The following is a 21,173-nucleotide window of genomic DNA, read 5'->3' as shown; positions in this document are numbered from 1 at the left end:
TAAATGCATGCATTCATCTGTCACCTCGAGTAAACAAATGTACATGGCTGGGACATGCCTTAGCACAAATCTGAACATGGCTGGCCTACATTACTGCATTGAAGATAACAGCATAGGTAAATGTGATACTCGCCACTTCCCACAACCACATCAAAATTTACAACTAAAATATAGAACAACCTTCATTCAGAACCACCTGATATCTAGCTGAACATAAGTCCTACAACTAGGTAATTAAAGAAGAAACACATCAAGACTGGTAAGAGGTACTGAGAAGAAGGGTGGAATTGCAATCTGGCTGGGCCCACACCCACCTGTGGTGGTTTAAAATTGGGAGGGATATCTTGGCTGTGGAGGTTTGCCTGAGGAACAGAGGGTCCCTGCCCCACATTAGTCCCCCCCCAGCCCAGGGTTCCATTGCCAGCAAGTGAAGTCCCCACAACTTCTGGTGTAAAAGCAGTGGGAATTGTGACTGAGTGACACAGAGGCTGTGGGAGTTCCAGGCAGTTCCTTCTAAAGTGCCCATGCATGGATGTACTTGGACTGGTGCCCTCTAAGCTCCAGTGTGTGGGGGGACACACCTGGAAGGGAACATGGGACATTCAGGGAGGAACTAACTTGACTGGAATCAGAGTGAGAGCTGGAGGAGCAGCTTTCTCCCAGGCAGAAGTGCTGGCAGAGGTCAGCATTCTATGGCTAAGCCCTCCCCTCCACAGAGTCAAGAGACGGGTGCCATATCTGAATTTCATCAACCCAGCTCACACTTTTTGCCTGCCCTGGTTATTCCCTGAGAACCCTGCCCCTCCCTACTTGCAGGCTCATCCATGCAATTTCCAGTGGCTTTTCCATAAAACTGGCCTCTCTTGCCTCATGCTTCAGACTTTCCTAAAATCTATAAAACAAGTAAAAACTGGCATCAGTGTGCCCTATACCTATCAATAAGTGGACCCAGGCCCAGCACTGATGATAACCCAGTCTTGGTTCATAGGTTGGTCTCTCCTGTGCACCTCTAAGCTCAACACAAGTAGCAGCCATCTGCAGATTGCTCTATGGCTCATGTTGGGTGGCTCTGGGCAGGACAAAGGCAGAGACTGACTTTGTACCTTCTGGGAGTCCCCAGAGTCAGTGCACCAGTGGTAAGTTTTGACATGCCAGGTTACAACCCTACCACCTCCACAAGTGACACACTCAAGGGGAAGACTCAGGGAATACCAGTGCCCCACTGAAGCAAGTCCTGTTCCATAGTGTAAGCTCCTGTACACCAGATCTTCCACTGTAGTCACAATTGATCCTTGCAATTTATTGACCTGGTGGTTAATTCCTCTCAGTGGCACCAACAGCAATCTAACCTGAACTACAACAAGACTGCACACAGCACACACAGAGGCATACCTAGAGTGCCCAGCTCAGGTGACTGGGAGGTTGAGCCACTTGGGCTTACAGGATATCTACTTCACAAGGCCACTCTACCAGTTCCAGGAGACATAGCAGATCTACCTAATACATAGAAACAAACAAAAGGAAGCAGCCAAAATGTGGAGACAAAGAAACAAGTAACAATGAAAGAACAGAAGAAATCTCCAGAAAAGGAACTAAATAAAACGGAAAACTACCAGATACAGAGTTACAGTTATAAGGATGCTCAAGGGATTTAATGAGAGCTTCAAGGTACTTAGACTTTCAAGGATCTTAGTGAGAATTTCAAAGACATGAAAAAGGAAAAGCCAGAAATTAAGCAAATAAAGAATAATGGACAGGATTCAACAGTAGAGTAGAGGATTCAAATAATTAAACCAATAATTTGGAATATGAGGAAGCTAAAAGCACCCAATTAGAAGAACAAAAACAAAAAAAAAGAACCCAAAAATATGAAAATAAAGTAAGGAGCCCCTGGGGAAACTTCTAGCATACCAATATTCACATTATGGGGGTGCCAGAAGGAGAAGAAAGAGAGCAAGATATTGAAAACTGATTTGAAGAACTAATGACAGAAAACTTCCCCTACCTGGTGAGAGAAATATACGTACAAGACAAGGAAGCACAGAGTATCCCAGACAAGAGGAATTCAAAGAGGCCCACACCAAGACATACATAATTAAAATGTAAGGGTTAAAGACAATGAGATAATCTTAAAAGTAGCAAGAGAAAAACAGTTAGTTACCTACAAGGGAGCACCTATACAACTGACAGTTGAGTTCTCAACAGAAAATTTGAAGGCTAGAAAGGAGTGGCAAGAAATATTAAAAGTGTTGAAAAGCAAGAACCAACAAACAACATTACTCTCCCCAGCAAAGCTATCATTTAGAATTGAAGCTCAAATAAAGATTTTCCCAGATAACAAAAAGCTAAAGATGTTCATCACCACCAAACTAGTATTACATGAAATGTTAAACTGTCTTCTTTAAGAAGAACAAAAGATTAGAATATGAATAATAAAATGGCCATAAATACCTATATATTAACAATTGTATCTAACAATCAAAATAAACAAACAAGCAGAACAGAAACAGACTCACAGAGAACATTTTGACAGTTGCCAGATGGGAGGGAATATGGGAGGATGGCTGAAAAAGGAGAAGGGGTTTACTGGTAAAAGTACAAATTAGGTTGATTCTTGGATGGTGGCTGGCAGGATGGAGGTGAGGGATAGGATGTGAGTGAGTGAGGGGATTAAAGGAGAGTGTGTGGATGTGTGGTATGTGTGTGAGTGAGGGAGGGACAGTTAAATCCAGCAGGAGCAGCAGGGGCTGGCAGACCAGGTTCTCTTGGACAGAAAGAGACTACCACTGCTGTGAGCACTCTCTGGACTGCAGGATTCCGGCATGGAAACTATGCCATCTTGAAGGAGAGAGTGGCCTCTTCTAGGAACTCATCAGCACCACAATCCAGACAGGCCTTGGACACTGTCTGCAACCCGGCAACCACTCCATCCAAATTCCTGCTGCCCCACCCACAGACCCATGGACCCTGGGACCTCCACCTCCAAAGATGCACCACTCCCACAGCAGTAAATGCAAATTCCCCCATCCCCAGTAGCAGACCTCAGGACACCACATTATCACGTTTCTAACATTCGTGCGTTTCTAGCACGCAAACTTCCAGGGCACAGCACTCCATAGGCAGCTCTTGGATGCTGCTGTGAACCCCTGCTGGGTGTGATTTTCAACAGACAGGGGCTCGCTGCCCAACAGTAGAAATTCTGAATTCTCTCTTCCTGAATAAGTGCCCATAGACAATCCATCTGCACATCTTTAGTGCCAGGGCCCATCAGAGTCCATCAGAGCTCTGTGCCAGCAAACTCACCGCCACAGTCAAGCATTTCCAATGAGCCTACACCCAGAGCCCATCTATCCACAGGGCGCTCGCGGGAGCTGCTGCAAGCACCAGCTAGGTGCGATCTTGGGCAAACAGGCATGCACTCCCCCTGGCACTAGAAATTTTGAATTCACTCACCCTTGATACCTGTCCACAGATGCCTCAATTACATGGCTTCAGTGCCAAGGCCCTTCAGAGTGCTTCAGTATGCCATGCTGGTAAATGTACCACTGGTGCCCTTGTAAGCCGCCACTGGGAGCATGTGCCATCCACCACAGGTAGAGCAGCAAAAACTGAGTCTGCCCACCCCACAGCTGCAGAACTCTGGACATTATAGTTGAATGCTTTTCCAGTGCCACTGTGAGTCCCTGCTGGGCACACATGACTTCAACCAAGGGCGTAAGACAGCAAAAATTGGGATACCCCCCTCCATGGCTCCTGTTGACTTCTAGACACCACATTTGCACCTTTCCAATCATAGGCCTACATCAAGAGAACTCAAATAGCTCAAGTAGGGAGCTACACTAGATAACTTAGCACAGGAGACCTGAGAGATCACACCAGTAGCACCATCCCCAAAGAACCTGGGTAGCAAAGCAATCGGATCTACAATTAAAACATTAGAGCAAAACATGGGAAGACATAAAAGCAATCCCCAAAGGAAAGAAAAATAAGAATCACCAGAAAGGGAGTTAAAAGAAACTGAGGCTAGCAACATAACAGAGAAAGAATTCAGAGTAATGGTTATAAGGATGCACAAACGGCTGGATGACAAATACACACAATTCAATGACAAATACACACAACTCAAAGAGAATTATAAGGAGCTGAATGAGAATGTCACCAACATGAAAAGGAAACAAGAGGAGATGAAGAATGACATAGTTGCAATAAAGAACACAATGGAAGGCAAAAACAGTAGACTACAAGAGGCTGTGGACCTCATCAGCAAATTAGAAGAAAAGGTAGGAAAAAATACACAAACACAGCAGCAAATAGAAAGAAGATTTAAAAAGCAAGAGGAGAACCTAAGGGAGCTTTGGGACAACACAAAACAAAACAATATTCACATAATAGGGATACCAGAAGGAGAGGAAGAGAAGCAAGGAATAGAAAACCAGTTTGAAGAAATAATGAGCCGAAACCGGTTTGGCTCAGTGGATAGAGCATTGGCATGCAGACTGAAGGGTCCCAGGTTTGATTCCGGTCAAGGGCATGTACCTGGGTTGCGGGCATATCCCCAGTGGGAGATGTGCAGGAGGCAGCTGATCGATGTTTCTCTCTCATCGATGTTTCTAACTCTCTATCTCTCTCCCTTTCTCTCTGTAAAAAATCAATAAACTATATTTAAAAAAAAAAAAGAAATAATGAGAGAAAACTTCTCTGATATTGGCAAGAAAAAAATTATGCAAGTCCAAGAAGCACATAGAGTCCCAAACAAGATGAACCTCAAAAGATCAACACCAAGAAACATCATAATTAAATTGGCAAACACCAACGACAAAGTAAGAACTTAAAGGTTGCCAGAGAGAGACAGAAAGTTACTTACAAGGGAGCTCCTATTAGAATATCAACTGATTTTTCAATAGAAACACACCAGGCCAGAAGGAAAGGAATGAAATATACAAAGTGATGCAAAGCAAGGGATTGAATTCAAAAATACTATACCCAGCAAGGCTATCATTCAAAATTGAAGGTGGAATCAGGAGCTTCCCAGACAAAAAAGGGCTAAGAGAGCTTATTACTACTAAGCCAGCAATGCAAGAAATGCTAAAGGGACTACTGTAAAAAGAAGAAACAGAAAGGCAAGAAGAAACACAAACATTAAGAATAAAAATGACAACAAACAAGTACTTATCAATAATAACATTATGCCCTAACCAGTTTGGCTCAGTGGATAGAGCGTCAGCCTGCAGACTCAAGGGTCCCAGGTTCGATTCTGTTCAAGGGCATGTACCTTGGTTGCGGGCACTTCCCCAGTTAGGGGGTGTGCAGGAGGCAGCTGATTGATGTTTCTCTCTTATCGATGTTTCTAACTCTCTATCCCTTTCCCTTCCTCTCTGTAAAAAATCAATAAAATATATATTTTTAAAAATAATAACATTAAATGTAAATGGATTAAATGCACCAATCAAAATACATAGGGTAGCTGAATGGATAAGAAACATGACCCATATATTTGCTGTCTGCAAGAGACCTACCTCAGAACAAAGGATTCACATAGACTGAGAGTGAAGGGATGGAAAAAAATTTCTCAGGCAAATGGAAATGAGAAAAAAGCTGGGGTTGGGATACTTGTATCTGACAAAATAGACCTCAAAGTAAAGGCCATTACAAGAGATAAGGAAGGCCACTACATAATACTAAAGGTAGCAATTCAACAAGAAGATATAACTCTGGTAAACATATATGCACCCAATACAGGAGCACCCAAATACATAAAACAACTTCTGGGAGATATCAAGGGAGAGATTGATAGCAATACAGTCATAGTAGGGGACTTTAATACCCCACTGATACCACTGGATAAATCCTCTAAACAAAAAATCAGCAAAGAAACAGCAATCCTAAATGACTCACTAGATCAGATGGATTTAATTGGCATCTTTAGAATATTTCACCCAAAAGCTACAGAATATACATTCTTCTCTAGTGCACATGGGACATTTTCAAAGACAGACCACATATTAGGACACAGGCAAAGTCTCATCAAATTCAAGAGGATAGAAATCATAACAAGCATCTCCTCAGATCACAATGGCATAAAACTAGAAATCAACTACAATAAAAACAATGAAAAAAAATCAAACACTTGGAGGCTAAATAGCATGCTATTAAAAAATGATTGTGTTACCAAAGAGATCAAAGAAGAAATAAAAAGCATCCTGGAAACAAATTCAATGAAAACACAACAATCCAAAATCTATGGGATACAATGAAAGCAGTCCTGAGAGGGAAGTTCATAGCTCCCGAGTCCTACCGCAAAAAAACAAGAAAAACTGGTAACAAATTATCTAACCCTGCAACTTAAAGAATTAGAAAGAGAGCAAGAAAAGCCCACAGTATAAATATCAGATGAGAAATAAATGACACAGAGACCAAAAAACAATACAAAAGATCAATGAAACCAAGAGCTGGTACTTTGAAAGGATAAACAAGATTGATGACCCTCTCACCAGGGTCAAACACCAAAAATGTAAGATGGGAAACCATAAAAATACTAGAGGAATCAAAAGGCAACAAAATCTCAGACATATGCCAAAGCAATTTCTTCACCAATACAGCTTCTAGGGCATTGGAAACTAAAGAGAAAATAAACAAATGGGACTACATCAAAATAAAAAGCTTCTGCACAGCAAAAGAAACCATCAACAAAACAATAAGAAAGCCCACTGCATGGGAGAACATATTTGCCAATGTTATCACTGATAATGGTTAAATCTCCAACATTTATAGGGAACTCATACAACTTAACAAAAGAAAGATAAACAATCCAATCAAAAAATGGGCAAAGGACCTAAATAGACACTTTTCAAAAGAGGACATTCAGAAAGACAAGAGAAACATGAAAACATGCTCAAAGTCACTAGTCATCTGAGAGATGCAAATCAAAACAACAATGAGGTACCATCTCACACCTGTCAGAATGGCTATCATCAACAAATCAACAAACAACAAGTGCTGGCGAGGATGTTGAGAAAAAGGAACACTCGTGCAGTGCTGGTAGGAATGCAGACTGGTGCGGCCATTGTGGAGAACAGTATGGAGTTTCCTCAAAAAGTTAAAAATGGAACTCCCATTTGACCCAGTGATCCCACTTCTAGGAGTATATCCCAAGAAAACAGAAAAACCAATCAGAAAGGATATATGCATCCCTATGTTCATAGCAGCACAATTTACCATAGCTAAGATTTGGAAACAACCTAAGTGCCCATCAACAGTTGAATGGATTAGAAAATTGTGGTACATCTACACAATAGAATACTATGCTGCTGTAAAAAAGAAGGAATTCTTACCATTTGCAACAGCATGGATGGAACTGGAGAACATTATGCTAAGTGAAATAAGCCAGTCAATGAAAGAAAAATACCACATGATCTCACTTATTTATGGATACTAAAGAGCATTATATACTGATGAACAAAAATAGATACAGAGGCAGAGCAACATCGAACAGACTGTCAAACTATAGCAGGAAGGCCGGGAGGGTTGGGGGGGTGGGTACGAGATCAACCAATGGACTTGTATGCATGTATATAAGCATAACCAATGGACACAAGACACTGGGAGGTAGGGGAGGCTGGGGGAAGGTCAATTGGAATCGTAAAGGAGACATATGTACCACTCTGTAATATTTTAAGCAATTAAAACAATTTTTTTTAAAAAAATGAACTCAGATCACAGATGAGACTGGTCCCAGGCCCATTCTACCCCAGCTGTTAGCCTTGGGAGACCATGGGCCATTAGGGCCAGATGTGGCAGATTCTGACTTCTACCAGGAGAAGGGGTACATTTTCAGGGAGGTGATGGCTTTGATATGATGAGGCAAAACTCAGGTCAGCAGAGGGAGTAGTCCCATGCTTAGCCAGGCATCAAAGTAAGAACCTTTAGAGAGGGATGATTTATCCACCCATGCCAGAGGGGCCCCATAGAAATGCAGTCCTGCTTTCAGCCCTGGGAGGCCCCTAGCAGGCACCTCTATCCACACCCTCTATATTTCTGTGATGTGCATCTCAGGGAGACAGGGTACTTATGAAGGCAGAGGGTGCAGGCCCTATCAGGAAAAAATACGAATATCTTGTGGAGGACTAAGGGAAACCCCCAATAAATAGGGAGCCACATAGAAACTGATCTTGTCTTTGCTGACAGTCTGGTAGACTCCATGTAAACCTGTCAGGCTGAGGCCCCGCCTCACTCCTGTCTTGGTGGTCTTGGTGAGGTAAAGGTCTTGATGCGAAGGGTGAGGCCTCAGGTTGACAGAGGAAGGAGGTTTAGGCAGTAGAAATCAAGGCAAGTAATGAAGAATTTTCCCATCCAAAGTAGAGTGGGACCCATCCCCCTCAGCTCCTACGATGAACCCTGGGAAATGCAAGACAGAGTATCAGGATGTTTTGTATTCTAACTTTTGCCTTGGGACTCAGTGAGGCAAGATTTCCTCTGAGAGGGCTGGACTCAGTTCAGCAGAGGAAGGAGTCTCAGGTCCTGTCAGGTTTCAAGGGGAGGCTCCAGAAGGAGGATTGAGGGAGCCTCCCACCGTATATAGAAGGGGCCCTCATTCAGTCAGGTTCTGCCCCTTCAGTCATCTCTGTGATACTCAGGCAGAGTTCCGGAAGTGATGAGTATGGACTTCCACCTTGGGAGTCAGAGGGTGAAGCAGCTTCCTGCTGGACTCAGATCTCAGAGGGAGGAGTGTGTGGACCTGCTAGGTGAGAACTCTGAGGAAAAAAAAAACTGAAGGGAGCTCTCTCTCAAAGGGAAGGAGCCCACCCTTCCCCCCACCCCACCTTGTCCTTGTTGTCTGCCCTGAAAATTCCCAGGCAGGGCCACAGATGTTTCGTATCTGGGCGCCATCTTGAGAGTGTGAGGAAAGTGAGACTTTTTTTCTGAGGGGTGAGGACTCTGAGAAAAAACTGGACAGAGATCTCTCTGTGAAGAGAAGGAGCGCCCCTCTCACACACCCCCACCCCAGACCCTGCCTTGTCTTTGCTGTCTGCCCTGGAAATTCGCAGGCAGGGTCACAGATGTTTTGTATTCAGGCTCCATCTTGAGAGTCTGAGGAAAGTGAGACTTTTTTTCTGAGGGGTGAGGACTCTGAGAAAAAAAAAAAAAAAAACTGAAGGGAGCTCCCCTTCCCCCTCCCTTACCTTGTCCTTGTTGTCTGCCCTGAAAATTCCCTGGCAGGGACAAGGATGTTTTGTATCCAGGCGCCATCTTGAGAGTCTGAAGAAAGAGACTTTTTTTCTGAGGGGTGAGGACTCTGACTCCTCAGAGGGAAGTATCCCAGGCTCTGTTAGGCGATAAGGAGAAGAACCTTATGGAGAGCTGAGGGAACTTCCTATCATACAGAAAAGAGCACACAGACATACATCCTTGCTGTCAGCTTTTAGAAGCCCAGGGCATTTAGACAGAGTGCCTCCCAAACTCAATGCTCTATACTTCCTTGTGGGTGGTTTATGGGCTTATAGGAGCGATGGTCTGAGGGCTGTAATCCCGGGTCTGCAGAAGGGATAGGGTACCTGCCTTTTCAGGAATAACTATAAATTCCTTGCAAGGAATGTGGGTATACCACAGAACCCAGAAGAATCTCCACAGAAATTTATTCGGATTCCACCGGAAGCCCTGGGGAGCCGGAAAAGGCTGTCAAGCTGAATCTCTCCTTTCTACCCCATTTACAAATCGGGGATCTCAGGGAGTTGTGGGCCTTGGTCTAAATGGCTCAATTTCTGGGCCTCAAAGGGAGGATCCCCAGGCCCTTTATGTTGGGCTGAGAGGACCCTATAGAAACCTGCACTTTCTCAGAGCTCTTGAGAGGTCCCACGCAGGGCTGTCAGGCACAGATATCCCCTCCGCCCTCCTTACTTCCTTGCCTGGCATCTTTGGGAGTTGGGGACCTATGCCTGAGGGAAGCCTTCACAAGTCAGTAAAAAGGAAGAATTTTAGGTCCTGTTAGGAATAACTACCTTGAAGGGGACGGAGGATAACCATCAAGCCAGAACACAGAGGGAGTTGTGCAGATACCACACTGCCCCTGCTGTCAGCTGATAGGCTTCTCAGGCTCAGGTCCAGCCTTACTCTCTTCTTGGTGGTGTTAATGAGATGACTGTCTTGGACTGAGAGTCACAACCTCTGGCCAACAAAGGGAGGAGCCCCAGCCCTGCCAGGAGTCAAGGTGAGGATCTGAGATAATACTGAGTACCTTCACCTGTAGATAGAGGGATCTCTAGCCCTATCCTGCTCCTGCTGTTAGCCATGAGAAACCCCAAGTAGGGCTGTTAGAGGCATCCTCCTCCAATCTCGTGCCCTCCCCTCACTTCATTGTCTGGTGTCTCTGGGAGACAGATCCTTGGTCTGAAGGATGCATCCTCAAGTCAGCAGAATGGAAAGAATGCAGGGCTTGACAGGAGTAAATATGAATACCTTCTGAATGCCTAAGGGTAACTCACACTTCAAACAAAGAGGTCCCCACAAAAACCTGCCCTACCCCTGTTGTCAGCCCTGGTAGTCCCCATGCAGGTCAGTCTGTCTGAGTCTTCACTCATTTTCAGCTAGCATTGTATGAAGGAAGCCTCATGGTGGTGAAAATCTTTGTCTAAGAAAGCCAGACTCAAGTAACCAGAGGGGGGAGTCTTAGCCCCTACTGGGGATTGAGTTGAATACCTAAGGGATGACTAAGTGTACCTACTGTACCAGAACATACTGAATTCACCCCTGCTGTCAGGTCTGGGAGATCTTAAGCAGGGGTGGATAGATGTGGTCTCTTCTCACTTTTATGTCATTGGTCTCAGGGTAGTGAAGAATTAGGTCTGACCAGGTAATTTCATATCAGCCTAAGGCTCTTCCTGGAGTTAAAGTGAAGACATTGAATAAGGATTGATGGTCACCCCTCCCCAGCCCTTGGAGAGATAAGGCCCCTTCCCTGCCTTGCTTCTTCCTTAATGCACAGTGTCCAGATGTGGTTCAATGTCACTCACAACTGGTGGTCTCAAGGGGTAGGACTCTGTTCAGCAAAGAGATGTCTAAAGCTCTCCAGGAATTAATTTGAGGTTAGAGGATGGGGTGGACTTTCTGCTCAAAAACAGATAGGGCCGAGTCGGCCTGGTCAGCTATGATAGGACCTAGGGCAGTGGTCGGCAAACTGCGGCTCGCGAGGCACATGCGGCTCTTTGGCCCCTTGAGTGTGGCTCTTCCACAAAATACCACGTATGGACGCACACGTACAGTGCGATTGAAATTTCATGGCTCGTGCGCAGAAGTCAGTATTTTGTGGAAGAGCCACACTCAAGGGGCCAAAGAGCTGCATGTGGCTCGTGAGCCGCAGTTTGCTGACCATTGACCTAGGGCATGGTGGTTAAATCTGAAACCCCCTCACTTCCTCTTCTTTCTCAAGGAAGTGAAGCCTTTGTTTAAGAAGCATGACCACACATCAACAGAGGGAAGAATCCCAGGCCCTTCCAGGCATCAAGGTAAGGACCAAAATGATCCCTCTATTCTAGGGATCCCCACAAATTAATCCAGCCTTTACTGTAAAACCGGGTGGTAAGGGTTGCTGAGTAAGTGTGGCCAAGTGTGATTGATGCCTCTTGCTTCGTCCTATAGATCTCAGGAATGTGAGCTCCTGTTCTGAGAGTTTTGTTTCAGGCCAGGAGAGGGGTGCGGTCCAGGCTTTGACAAGAGAAAGATGAGAATCTTGAGTGAACTCTGAGATATCTAAAAGTCTTCCCCCTACTCCTGTCATCACTGTAGAAGGGGAAATATTGTGATTACAGTCTACAGTCTGAAATGTCCACTCACCTCCCCTTACAGGGGCTCAAGTAATCCCCAGTAGGGGTAGGGTGTGTGAGGGATTTGGTCTGAGTCATGTGTCATCAGGTCAGAAGAACAGAAGAAGCCTAGGCAGCGCCCAGAGTCAGTCAAAGTCAGGATTCAGAATATCTACCAAGGGCTCCACTCACATCAGAACAGAGGGGATATCACACTGCCTGACCACACATACCCTACTGTCTTACCTGGAATCTATAGGCTCTGCAAGCTGGCTATACCCTGAGGAGCTTACTCAGATCCTCCTAAAGGTTCTTAGGGAACAGGCCAATCAGGAGACTCCTATAGCACTATCTAAGGGAAGACTTGTTAAGGCAGCCTTTGTCAGAGCTGACAAGGTTGTGTTTCCCACACTCTTCCTTTCTCCCTCAGGCCATTAGTCCCCATCACCGAACCTATTGCACACACTCCTGCTGCTGCCTCCAACACAAGTCATTATGTCTCTCAGTAAGAAGAGTCAGTGCCCCAAGCCTAAACAAAGCCTTCAGGCCCAAACAGAGGCTCTAAGCCTCATGGCTGCACAGGTTCCTCTGAGGAGGGAGCTGCCTCCCCCTCTCTTTCTCCTTTGATTCAGGGCACCACAGAGGTTGTGCTTGCTGCTGGAACACCAAGTGTTCCCCAGAATTCCCAGAGAGCCTGCTCCTCCTCCACTGCCATCAAAGCCACTCCATCAAGCAAATCAAATGAGGCCTCCAGCAGCCAAGAAGAGGGTCCAACCACTTTGCAGGCTCCACCAAATCCTGAGTTCTTGTTCACTGAAGTGCTACAAAATAAGGTGTCTGAATTAGTGCACTTCCTGAGTATCAAATATGTAACAAAGGAGCCCATCACAAAGGCAGAAATGCTAGAGAATGTCATCAGAGAGCACAAGGATCACTTCCCTGTGGTCTTCAAGAAAGCCTGTGTTTGCTTGGAGATTCTCTTTGGCATTAAGGTGAAGGAAGTGGACCCCACCAGCCATTCCTACATGCTCATAAAATTACTAGACCTCACCTATGATGGGATGCTGAGTGATGTCCAGGGCATGCCCAAGACTGGCCTCCTGATATTCATCTTGGGCACCATCTTCAAGTACGGAAACCGTGCCTCAGAAGAGAAAATCTGGGAAGAGCTAAATATGATTGGGGTGCATCCTGGGAAGAATCATTTCATCTTTGGGGAGCCCAGGAAGCTCATCACTGAAGATCTAGTGCAGGGAAAGTACTTGGAATACCAGCAGGTGCCCAATAGTCATCCTCCACGCTATGAGTTCCTGTGGGGTCCAAGAGCCCATGCTGAAACCACCAAGATGAAAGTCCTGAAAATTTTCACCAGGGTCACTGGGAATGACCCCACTGCTCTCCCACACTGGTATGAGGATGCATTGAAAGATGAGAGAGAGAGAGCTGAGGCCAAAGCTGCCACCGGTGATGGTCAGTAAAAGTTCTAGTGTCACATCCAGCAGCTTCTCCCATCTTGAATGAAGTCTGAGGAAGATTCTCAACTTGGTGTTTGAAGAGGGAAATCAGGGTTCTAACCAGTGGATGGATGAATTGCAAATTTTTTCTTTTTTCTTTTTCTTTTTGGTATCTTTCAAATGTTCTGCCTCCTAAAAGAATTATTAGCTTCAGAGTCTAGGTTCATGAATGGCATTGGTTATGTATTTAGTGCTGTTTAACAGGTTTAAGGATAAGAATTTTTCTGTTCTATGAAACAAACTGGGGAACCTTCCATCTTACTTTGTGATCTGGAGCAGGATAGGATGGCATTGGAATAGGAATTAGAAATGTATAAGTGCTGAGCAATGAAATAGATGAGTTCAAGAAATAGAGGGAAATGTACAAGATGGTTATCCTAGGATTCCTATATTACATTTAGTCTTCTGTTTTGTAAACTTAAAGATATATACCTGGATTTTTTTGGCTAATTAAAGAATGTATGCAAAATCAAATCTTAATAAATGTTAGCCCCAGTTCAATGGCTCATTTATTCTTTTTTAAATATATTTTTATTGATTTCAGAGAGGAAGGGAGAGGGAGAGAGAGCTAGAAACATCAATGATGAGAGAGAATCATTGATCAGTTGCCTCCTGCACACCCCCTACTGGGGATCAAGTCCACAACCTGGGCATGTGCCCTTGACTGGAATCAAACCTGGAACCTTTCAGTCCATAGGCTGACGCTCTATCCTCTGAGCCAAACCAGGTAGGGCAGCTCATTTATTCTTACAGCTGTGTCTGATAGTTTAGAGAAAAAGCTAGAATGGAAAACTGCTCTCAGAAGTGCCTTTGTGATTGTGTATAAACCAGAGAGAAATCCACATCTGAAGCAGGTGTGGATAGTATTCTGTACTTTTGTCCTCATGCCGCTAAACACATTGCATAAACCAAATGCTTTATACACTTTGTCTGCAAGGATTTCTGAAAATAGGGTGATATTTCTTTGAAGTGATACCCAGAGGCTGGCACTTTTTCTTTTTGGCCTGGGAGAGCCAGAGCCCACTCCATTGAAAGGACATTTTAATTAGACTATCTTGAGTGTAATTTGGCCAGCTCTCAGCAAGGGCTAGATTTTTGGTGGGTGTGAAACGAATGGAAATAGTGGTTTGTATGGAAGAGCAGCTGGAGGGAGGAAAGGAGTCCTTGATTCAAATTCTAGGAGTTTTGAGTTGCATGCAGCTGAGGAAGACATCCTCATATCCAAATTAATATAGCCACAAACAAAGAAAATTTGCTGAGTTATATTTACAACAGGGATGGGGAATGTCTGGCCCGCAGGCCATATAAGTCCTGCGAAATCATTTGGTCTGGCCCTGCCAAGACATTAAGGGTTAATTAAATGTTTGACCAGACATAGCAGGCTAATTTTTAAGTTGATTATTTTGTTTGGCCTGAGAATGACATTATAAATATCCAAATGGCCCTTGGCAGTAAAAAGATTCCCCACCCCTGATGTACAACGTTTGGCTCAGTTGGTATCTTGTGCCCTAGAATGATGCATATTCTCTGAGATGTCATGGAACACACACACACACACAATCACAGAGACGCAAGTGATAGAGTCTGGAGTCAAAATCATATTAGAAATTTCTACTTTTCATTAAAGATCCAATCAATGTGAGGCTTTGTCCAGATGCTTCACTTATATTACATACATTCCAGCAGTCCTTCAAGTCAGGGCTTATCAAACCCACTTCTCAGATGAAGAACCTAAAACTCCTAGCACTTGGCAATTTACACAAGATCATAATGCCTACTAAGTGACAGGACTAGGACTAGATCTCAGTCCTCAATTCACCTAGGCCTACCTAGGCTGTTCCTACCCATCCCAGCCTGAGACAGACCTTTCATTTCTTTCTCCATATCTCTTCCCAATATTCCATGTTTTTCAGGCAACAAAAAGAAGGGCCCTGTGGCTAAGGTACCAGAAGCAGGCCTAAAGAAGGAAGGTGACAAGGAGAAGCAAACACAATTCGGGAATTATTTGTGGGCTTTATTTACCTACAGTCCTTCCTGAGCCCTAGGGCTCCTTGAGAGCTGGCCCTGCCCAGGTGCTGGCATTTTTGTCCAGTCTCAGCACTTTCCTGTATTATGGCACCCTCCCCCTGTCTTTCCTCCATGTGTCCTCCTGTCCAACTATGGAACCTGGCCTGCTGACTAGCTTGTCATTTCCCCTTCCTCTGAAGACTGTATGCCCTGCTGCCAGAGAAACAGCCCAAGATTACCCACTTACCCCCAACATTGAACATCCTACTACCTGCAGAAGCCTCCTGGCTGTCACATCCCTCTTTCTGGGCCACAGTAAAAAGTGCACCTGAAGGATATTTAGATACCTGGGTATCCCTCCTGGCATCTTAAATAATTCTCAAATGTTTTTTCTTTAATTTCTTTATTTAATTTCTTTATTGAAATATGTGTCCTTTATAGGCTGGTGAATAGAGGCTAGTTTTCATATGATCTACTGGTTCTTGGGATATAACTCTGAGGTTAGTAAGAGTTTTTGAAACCAGATATTTACAGTAGGATTCTAATAAGATGTCTTATTTGAAACAAGCCACTGATCACATCAACAGATGAATGAGCTTACCTAGATTGTCAGAAACCAAAGCCTTCTTTATTAGTGGAAGATGAGGAAACACAATAGAAATCACAGTGTAAGCAAACATCTACAGGGGCTGAATCCCTAAAGCCCTGGAATCCTAGAGATGAACGGTTTCTTGGTGGACATATTAACTTTAAAAAGAAAAAAGAATTACCATCTTTCCAATGCCTCTGGTAAGTATATCTGCCCCATAAGAATATACTGGTTTGCAGTATGCCTGATGGTATATATACAGATGTTGGGGAATGTTCTATCATATGGAGGGTAGCAGAGACTCACCAGTTAACATTTTGACTATACATCATAAGGAAGGAAAAGATTCTCAGGCTATTGAGATTATAGAGGTTATTGCAAAGGACAGTGCAGGAATCCCTGCTAAGATTTACAGAATTCTTTGAAAACAAGAAGAGATCCTATATTTGAAAGTACCTATCACATAGTAGGCACTTGAAAAAGTTGGCATTTAAAAAATTATAATTTTAGATGTGGATCTCATGTTCCAACAGAAGCTTTCAAAGAAACTGAATCCATGAACATGAGTAAGGCAGAGCAATCTGGTTGAAGTAAAGATTGTAATCCCGGAGTCCTGTTCACTCAGTATCCTTTCTTCTCCCTCAGGGACAGTGACCCTGGCCACCTAACCACAGAATTCTAGGGATCTCTCTGAGCACTGCTTGGAAAGCTCTATGCTAGAGGACCCTTCTTCGGCCATGGACTTCATCAGGCCCCTGCACAGACATCCATCCTTGTAGACTCCATTCTGCCCAATGTGCTGAATCCCAGTTTTGTTGCCTGGCTTTCCAGCACTGCCAACAACTTCTGAGCCCACAATCTCTACATCCCCAGCATACCTTATCATCCTGTTTCTTGTTCCCCAATTCATTACCCCACCACTGACTTAGACACACACCATTACATACTGTCCTCCCCACTCATCTAGTTTCTATTATCAGAATGAGACTAGCTGCCTTCCCTGCAACCCACTACCCCCCTTGAGATTTTGTTAGGATTTTTCACTGGAACTTCCTGATGCTAACAATCTCTGTCTCGTCCTTCATTCCTAGCTTTGTCCCCAACTGTTTTCTACTAGTGCTTTACCTGGTAATTTCTGAGTATCAAAAATCATGGAGGGCCTCCTAACTTTTCAACCATGTTTTACTATGAAGGCAAAAACCTTCCAATGACTCATGAATTATGAGGATTTCCAATCTGACTAATGGAAACAAGAACTATTTCTGTACCCCATGTGAGTTCCAGAGTACTCCTTTGGTGCAGCAATTTTCTCTCCATTATTCTGTCTTGCGAATTCTAGCCTTCTTGGACTACTAGCTCCAACTCCTCAACTCAAGGAGACTGCCAGCCTCTCCCTCTGTGCAGTGTGATCTGCAATATCTTCCCAGGCAATAAACTGGGTTATCGTAGAACTTATTTGTTTTCCATTTCTTAGAGATCACTGTCCTTTATGGCCTGATTTCTAATAAATTGAAAGTTGTTTTTTCATATGTTTCATCTGGATTTTAAGGTATATCATGTAGGAGTTAATTTCCTATTGCACCATCTAGGCCAGAAGCAGAAGTCCTGTAATCCAAATTTTAAATCCAAACTTGTCTAGAAATGATAAATGTCCCCAAAACTTTAATCTTACTTAAATTAAAATCAGGATTGAAAGTCTGTGAGAAACATTTATATTAATATAGACATACACATCTGGGAAAATATACAGCAGAATATCAACAATTTTCTCTACTAGTGGAAATGTGATTTATTTTCTTATTTAAGGTTTTAAAGTTTTCCAACATTTCTGAAACACATATGAATTATCTTTATAATTGTAAAATATAAATACTTTTATAGCCCTGGCTGGGTGGCTCAGATGGTTGGAGTATCGCCCCTTACACCAAAGAAGTTTGCCAGTTCAATTTCCAGTCAGGACACATACCTAGGTTATGGGTTTGATCCCCCATTGGAGTGTGTACTGGAAGCAACTGATCAATGGTTCTTTCATCTTTCTCTCTCTTCTTCTCTCTCTCTCCCTCCCTCTCTCTCTCAAATTAATAAACATATTATTGAGTGAGGAATATATATATATATATATATATATATATATATATATATATATATATGATTTGGACTACCAAAAATAAATACATATTCTCCAGATGGTTTGCTTGCCATATTGATCAATCTCTTGCCAGATTCTACCTAGCCTCTGGTGTGACTACTGCTTGTTTAACTAGAAAGGAAAAAATTTACAATCCAATTAGTAAGCTGTATGTAGAAATCCAACTTCCTTTACACTTTCAAAAATAATGCTACACAGATAAGAATCTATCTTCTTTTTAAAGCCCTCTCTCCAGAAAGAGTATTAACTTATATTTTAAAAGAAAAACATATTTTTATCTAAATCATATTCTCTAGGATATAATTAGAGCTAGTATTTATATGAAGGACAATATACAGGCAATTTGTAGAGAAGGAATTATAATTATCACATTCACTATTATGAGTGTTTATGTCTGTTGTCAAAGCTCTTACTAAATAAATCATATTATTTAAAAATATGTTCTCCAGTTATTGCTACATTAATTCCAAGTTGTGCCTGAAAGATCACTTTTAATTTTCTGTTACTGATGCAACATTTTAATAAGAATATTTATAAATTCCTTTCATAGAATATTGTCAACAGTGTAATCCACAATTATCTTTCACAAACCAAACATGTAGAAAGTGCCATGATTCATAATTTTGATAATGCTTCTCTACTGTATATGTTATGTGCTTTGTTGTTAGCTATATCTCACATAGTCATTTTATACACTCAACAATTTCACCATCTTAATGGTTTAATTCACACACTGCCCTGAGAAAACCATTAATGGTCATTGATATCACTCCATATCATTTGTGTGCCTTGGGATTTTCTCATCACTCCCTTTTTCTTCTCTCCTTTCTTCTGCTTCTGCTTCTCCTTCTGCTTCTGCTTCTCCTCCTCCTTCTCCTCCTCCTCCTCTTTTCTCTCTCTCTCTCTCTCTCTCTCTCTCTCTCTCTCTCTCTCTCTCTCTCTCCCCCACACACAGACTCTTCTCTCCCATGAGCACTGTGTGTTTATTTTTTACACCATAGCCTTATTTCTGAAAATAATCAGTCCCTCAGTTTTACTATATGCTTGTGATATAGATGTATTTCTATAGACTTTCAAGTGTAAAATATATACACATTATTTCTTTGCAATGGAATTATCTGATAATCCTTTTATTTTTCCCTTTTTAAAAAATATTGATTTTTGATAGTGAGAGAAACATCAATTTGTTGTTCCACTTATTTATGCATTCACTAGTTGATCCTTTTATGCGCCCTGACCAGGGATCGAACATAAAACCTTGGTGTATGGGAACAATGCCTTACATTTCCCTTTTTAAAATATAGGTTCACATTATCCGAAACAAGATGCAAGTAAATTAATAAGCACCAGTATCGTTGCCAATACCATTTTTTTCCAACACCATTTTATATTTAGTAGCATTTTCCCCTTGCAAAATTAAAACTTTATTTCCCTACATTATCACCTTGTTTCCTTTATATGCATTTGTTGTAGATCTACATAATTTGATGACTACTCCACACTATTAAACAATGACAAATTACTATTACATTATAAGACATTTATTCATTTATGTGCTTATTAATTGTCTTGTCATTTTTGCCCTTTCTGCAAACTCCTATATTATATATCCTTTTCTCTACATGAAGAGTTTCATATACTTTAATCTTTAACTGCAATAGACTAGATATTTGTGTCTTCCCAAAAATGCATGTGTTTGTAGGGAGGGCTGTAGGAGGTAATTAGGTCATGAAGGTGGAGCCCTCATAAATGAGCTAGCTAGTTCTCTTTCTGCCATGTAAGAATACAGAGACATCAGTAGTCTGCAATCTGAAAGAGGATTCTCACCAGAACCCAACAATGTTGGCAGCATTATCTCATACATCTAGCCTTCAGAACTGTGAGATATAAATTTCTGTTGTTGACAAGTCACCCAGTTTATGCTATTTTGTTATAGGAGCCTAAGTTGTCTAAACTAAGACAGTGTCCAAAGCCATTGCTTTGTAGCATTCTTTAAATTTTTTTTCAGATATTTCAGATTTCCTGATCTTTTCAAAGAAACAGTTTTTGTTTTATTGATGTTATTTGTTGCTTTCTAATTTCAATTTTATTGATTTCTGCTCTTATGTGTATTACTACTATTATTCTGTTTGCCTGGGGTTTAAGGGTTTTACTTTTCTTTTTCCGGTTTCTGAAGGTAAAGCTGATATTACTGAGTTAAGTCTTTTCTTGCTTTTCTAATATAATCATTTAATCACAAATTTCCCACTTACCACTGCTTTGGCTGAATTTCTTAAATTCTGATAGGTTGTATTTAGATTTTCATTCAGTTCAAAATATTTTCTAATTTTCTTTAATAACTTCTTTTGAAACATGGGTTAGTAAAAATATATTGTTTAATTTCCAAATATATTGGGACCTTGTTGACATAAAATAAATATTAGGGTTTTAAATGCTAGAGTGGGGAGTTTGAACATAATGTGTTTAGCAATGAGGGCCATTGAGGATTTTTGTGAAGTATACTGACATGATCAGAGCTATGTTTGAGAAAATACACTATTGTGAAGTTGAATAGATCAGAGGAAGGAAGTAGGTAGGTAGCTATGAGCGAACTATTCATTCTAGCCAAGTATGGCATATGCACATACATGTATTGATTTTTGTCTCTGTTTCTGAAAAACCATTTATCTAAATATTCAGGTCACTTTGAATTTAAATGTACTAGCAAATGTACTAGTTAGTGTCATCTGCAAGCCTAATTAGCACACACTTTATCTATGAGAATGACTGGTTTAACAATTATTATGGCCAAACCAGTTAAATTGCTCATATTCAACTAAAATTGTTGTTAGTGGAATAGATATTTGCATTTAATACATGTATTTCAAACTATAAGTAATTGGCATTTTGCTACTTAGAACCTAAAATGTAATTTCTGTGAGACATAATTAGTATGAAATCAGAATCTTATAAATCTGTCTAATTATTCTAAATCATATACCTAGAAGTCTAGTTGCTAATATATTTTACAAGGTTTCATACTCTTTTAAATAAAAACATTTCAACAAATCTCTTGGAACCTACACATACTATGGAAGCAGAACAATTGTCACCCAATGTTTGTGACCTAAAAGATAAGC

General features: G+C 42.0%; 1 protein-coding gene across 1 annotated transcript; it reads left to right on the top strand.

The window, feature by feature from the left end:
• The first annotated feature begins 4,217 nt into the window (after positions 1 to 4,217).
• On the top strand, positions 4,218 to 13,273 carry LOC118654391 (putative MAGE domain-containing protein MAGEA13P). Its single transcript, XM_036305708.1, has 3 exons — positions 4,218 to 4,280; positions 11,423 to 11,498; positions 12,378 to 13,273. The coding sequence occupies exons 1-3, from the start codon at positions 4,218 to 4,220 to the stop codon at positions 13,271 to 13,273; spliced, it is 1,035 nt and encodes a 344-aa protein (XP_036161601.1).
• Positions 13,274 to 21,173: the final 7,900 nt, after the last annotated feature.

Source organism: Myotis myotis, unplaced genomic scaffold, assembly GCF_014108235.1.
Source record: "Myotis myotis isolate mMyoMyo1 unplaced genomic scaffold, mMyoMyo1.p scaffold_m19_p_4, whole genome shotgun sequence".
NCBI lineage: Eukaryota > Metazoa > Chordata > Mammalia > Chiroptera > Vespertilionidae > Myotis > Myotis myotis.
Note: the sequence above shows the minus strand (reverse complement) of the source record. Positions and strands in the feature narration are given on the sequence as shown.

Excerpts from the sequence above, each read along its gene's own strand:
- LOC118654391 (XM_036305708.1), top strand. The coding sequence starts at position 4,218 with ATGGAAGGCAAAAACAGTAGACTACAAGAGGCTGTGGACCTCATCAGC. Across the intron at positions 4,281-11,422 it reads TCAGCAAATTAGAAGAAAAG|GAAGTGAAGCCTTTGTTTAA; the intron begins GTAGGAAAAAAT and ends TTCTTTCTCAAG. Across the intron at positions 11,499-12,377 it reads AGGCCCTTCCAGGCATCAAG|GTTCCTCTGAGGAGGGAGCT; the intron begins GTAAGGACCAAA and ends ATGGCTGCACAG.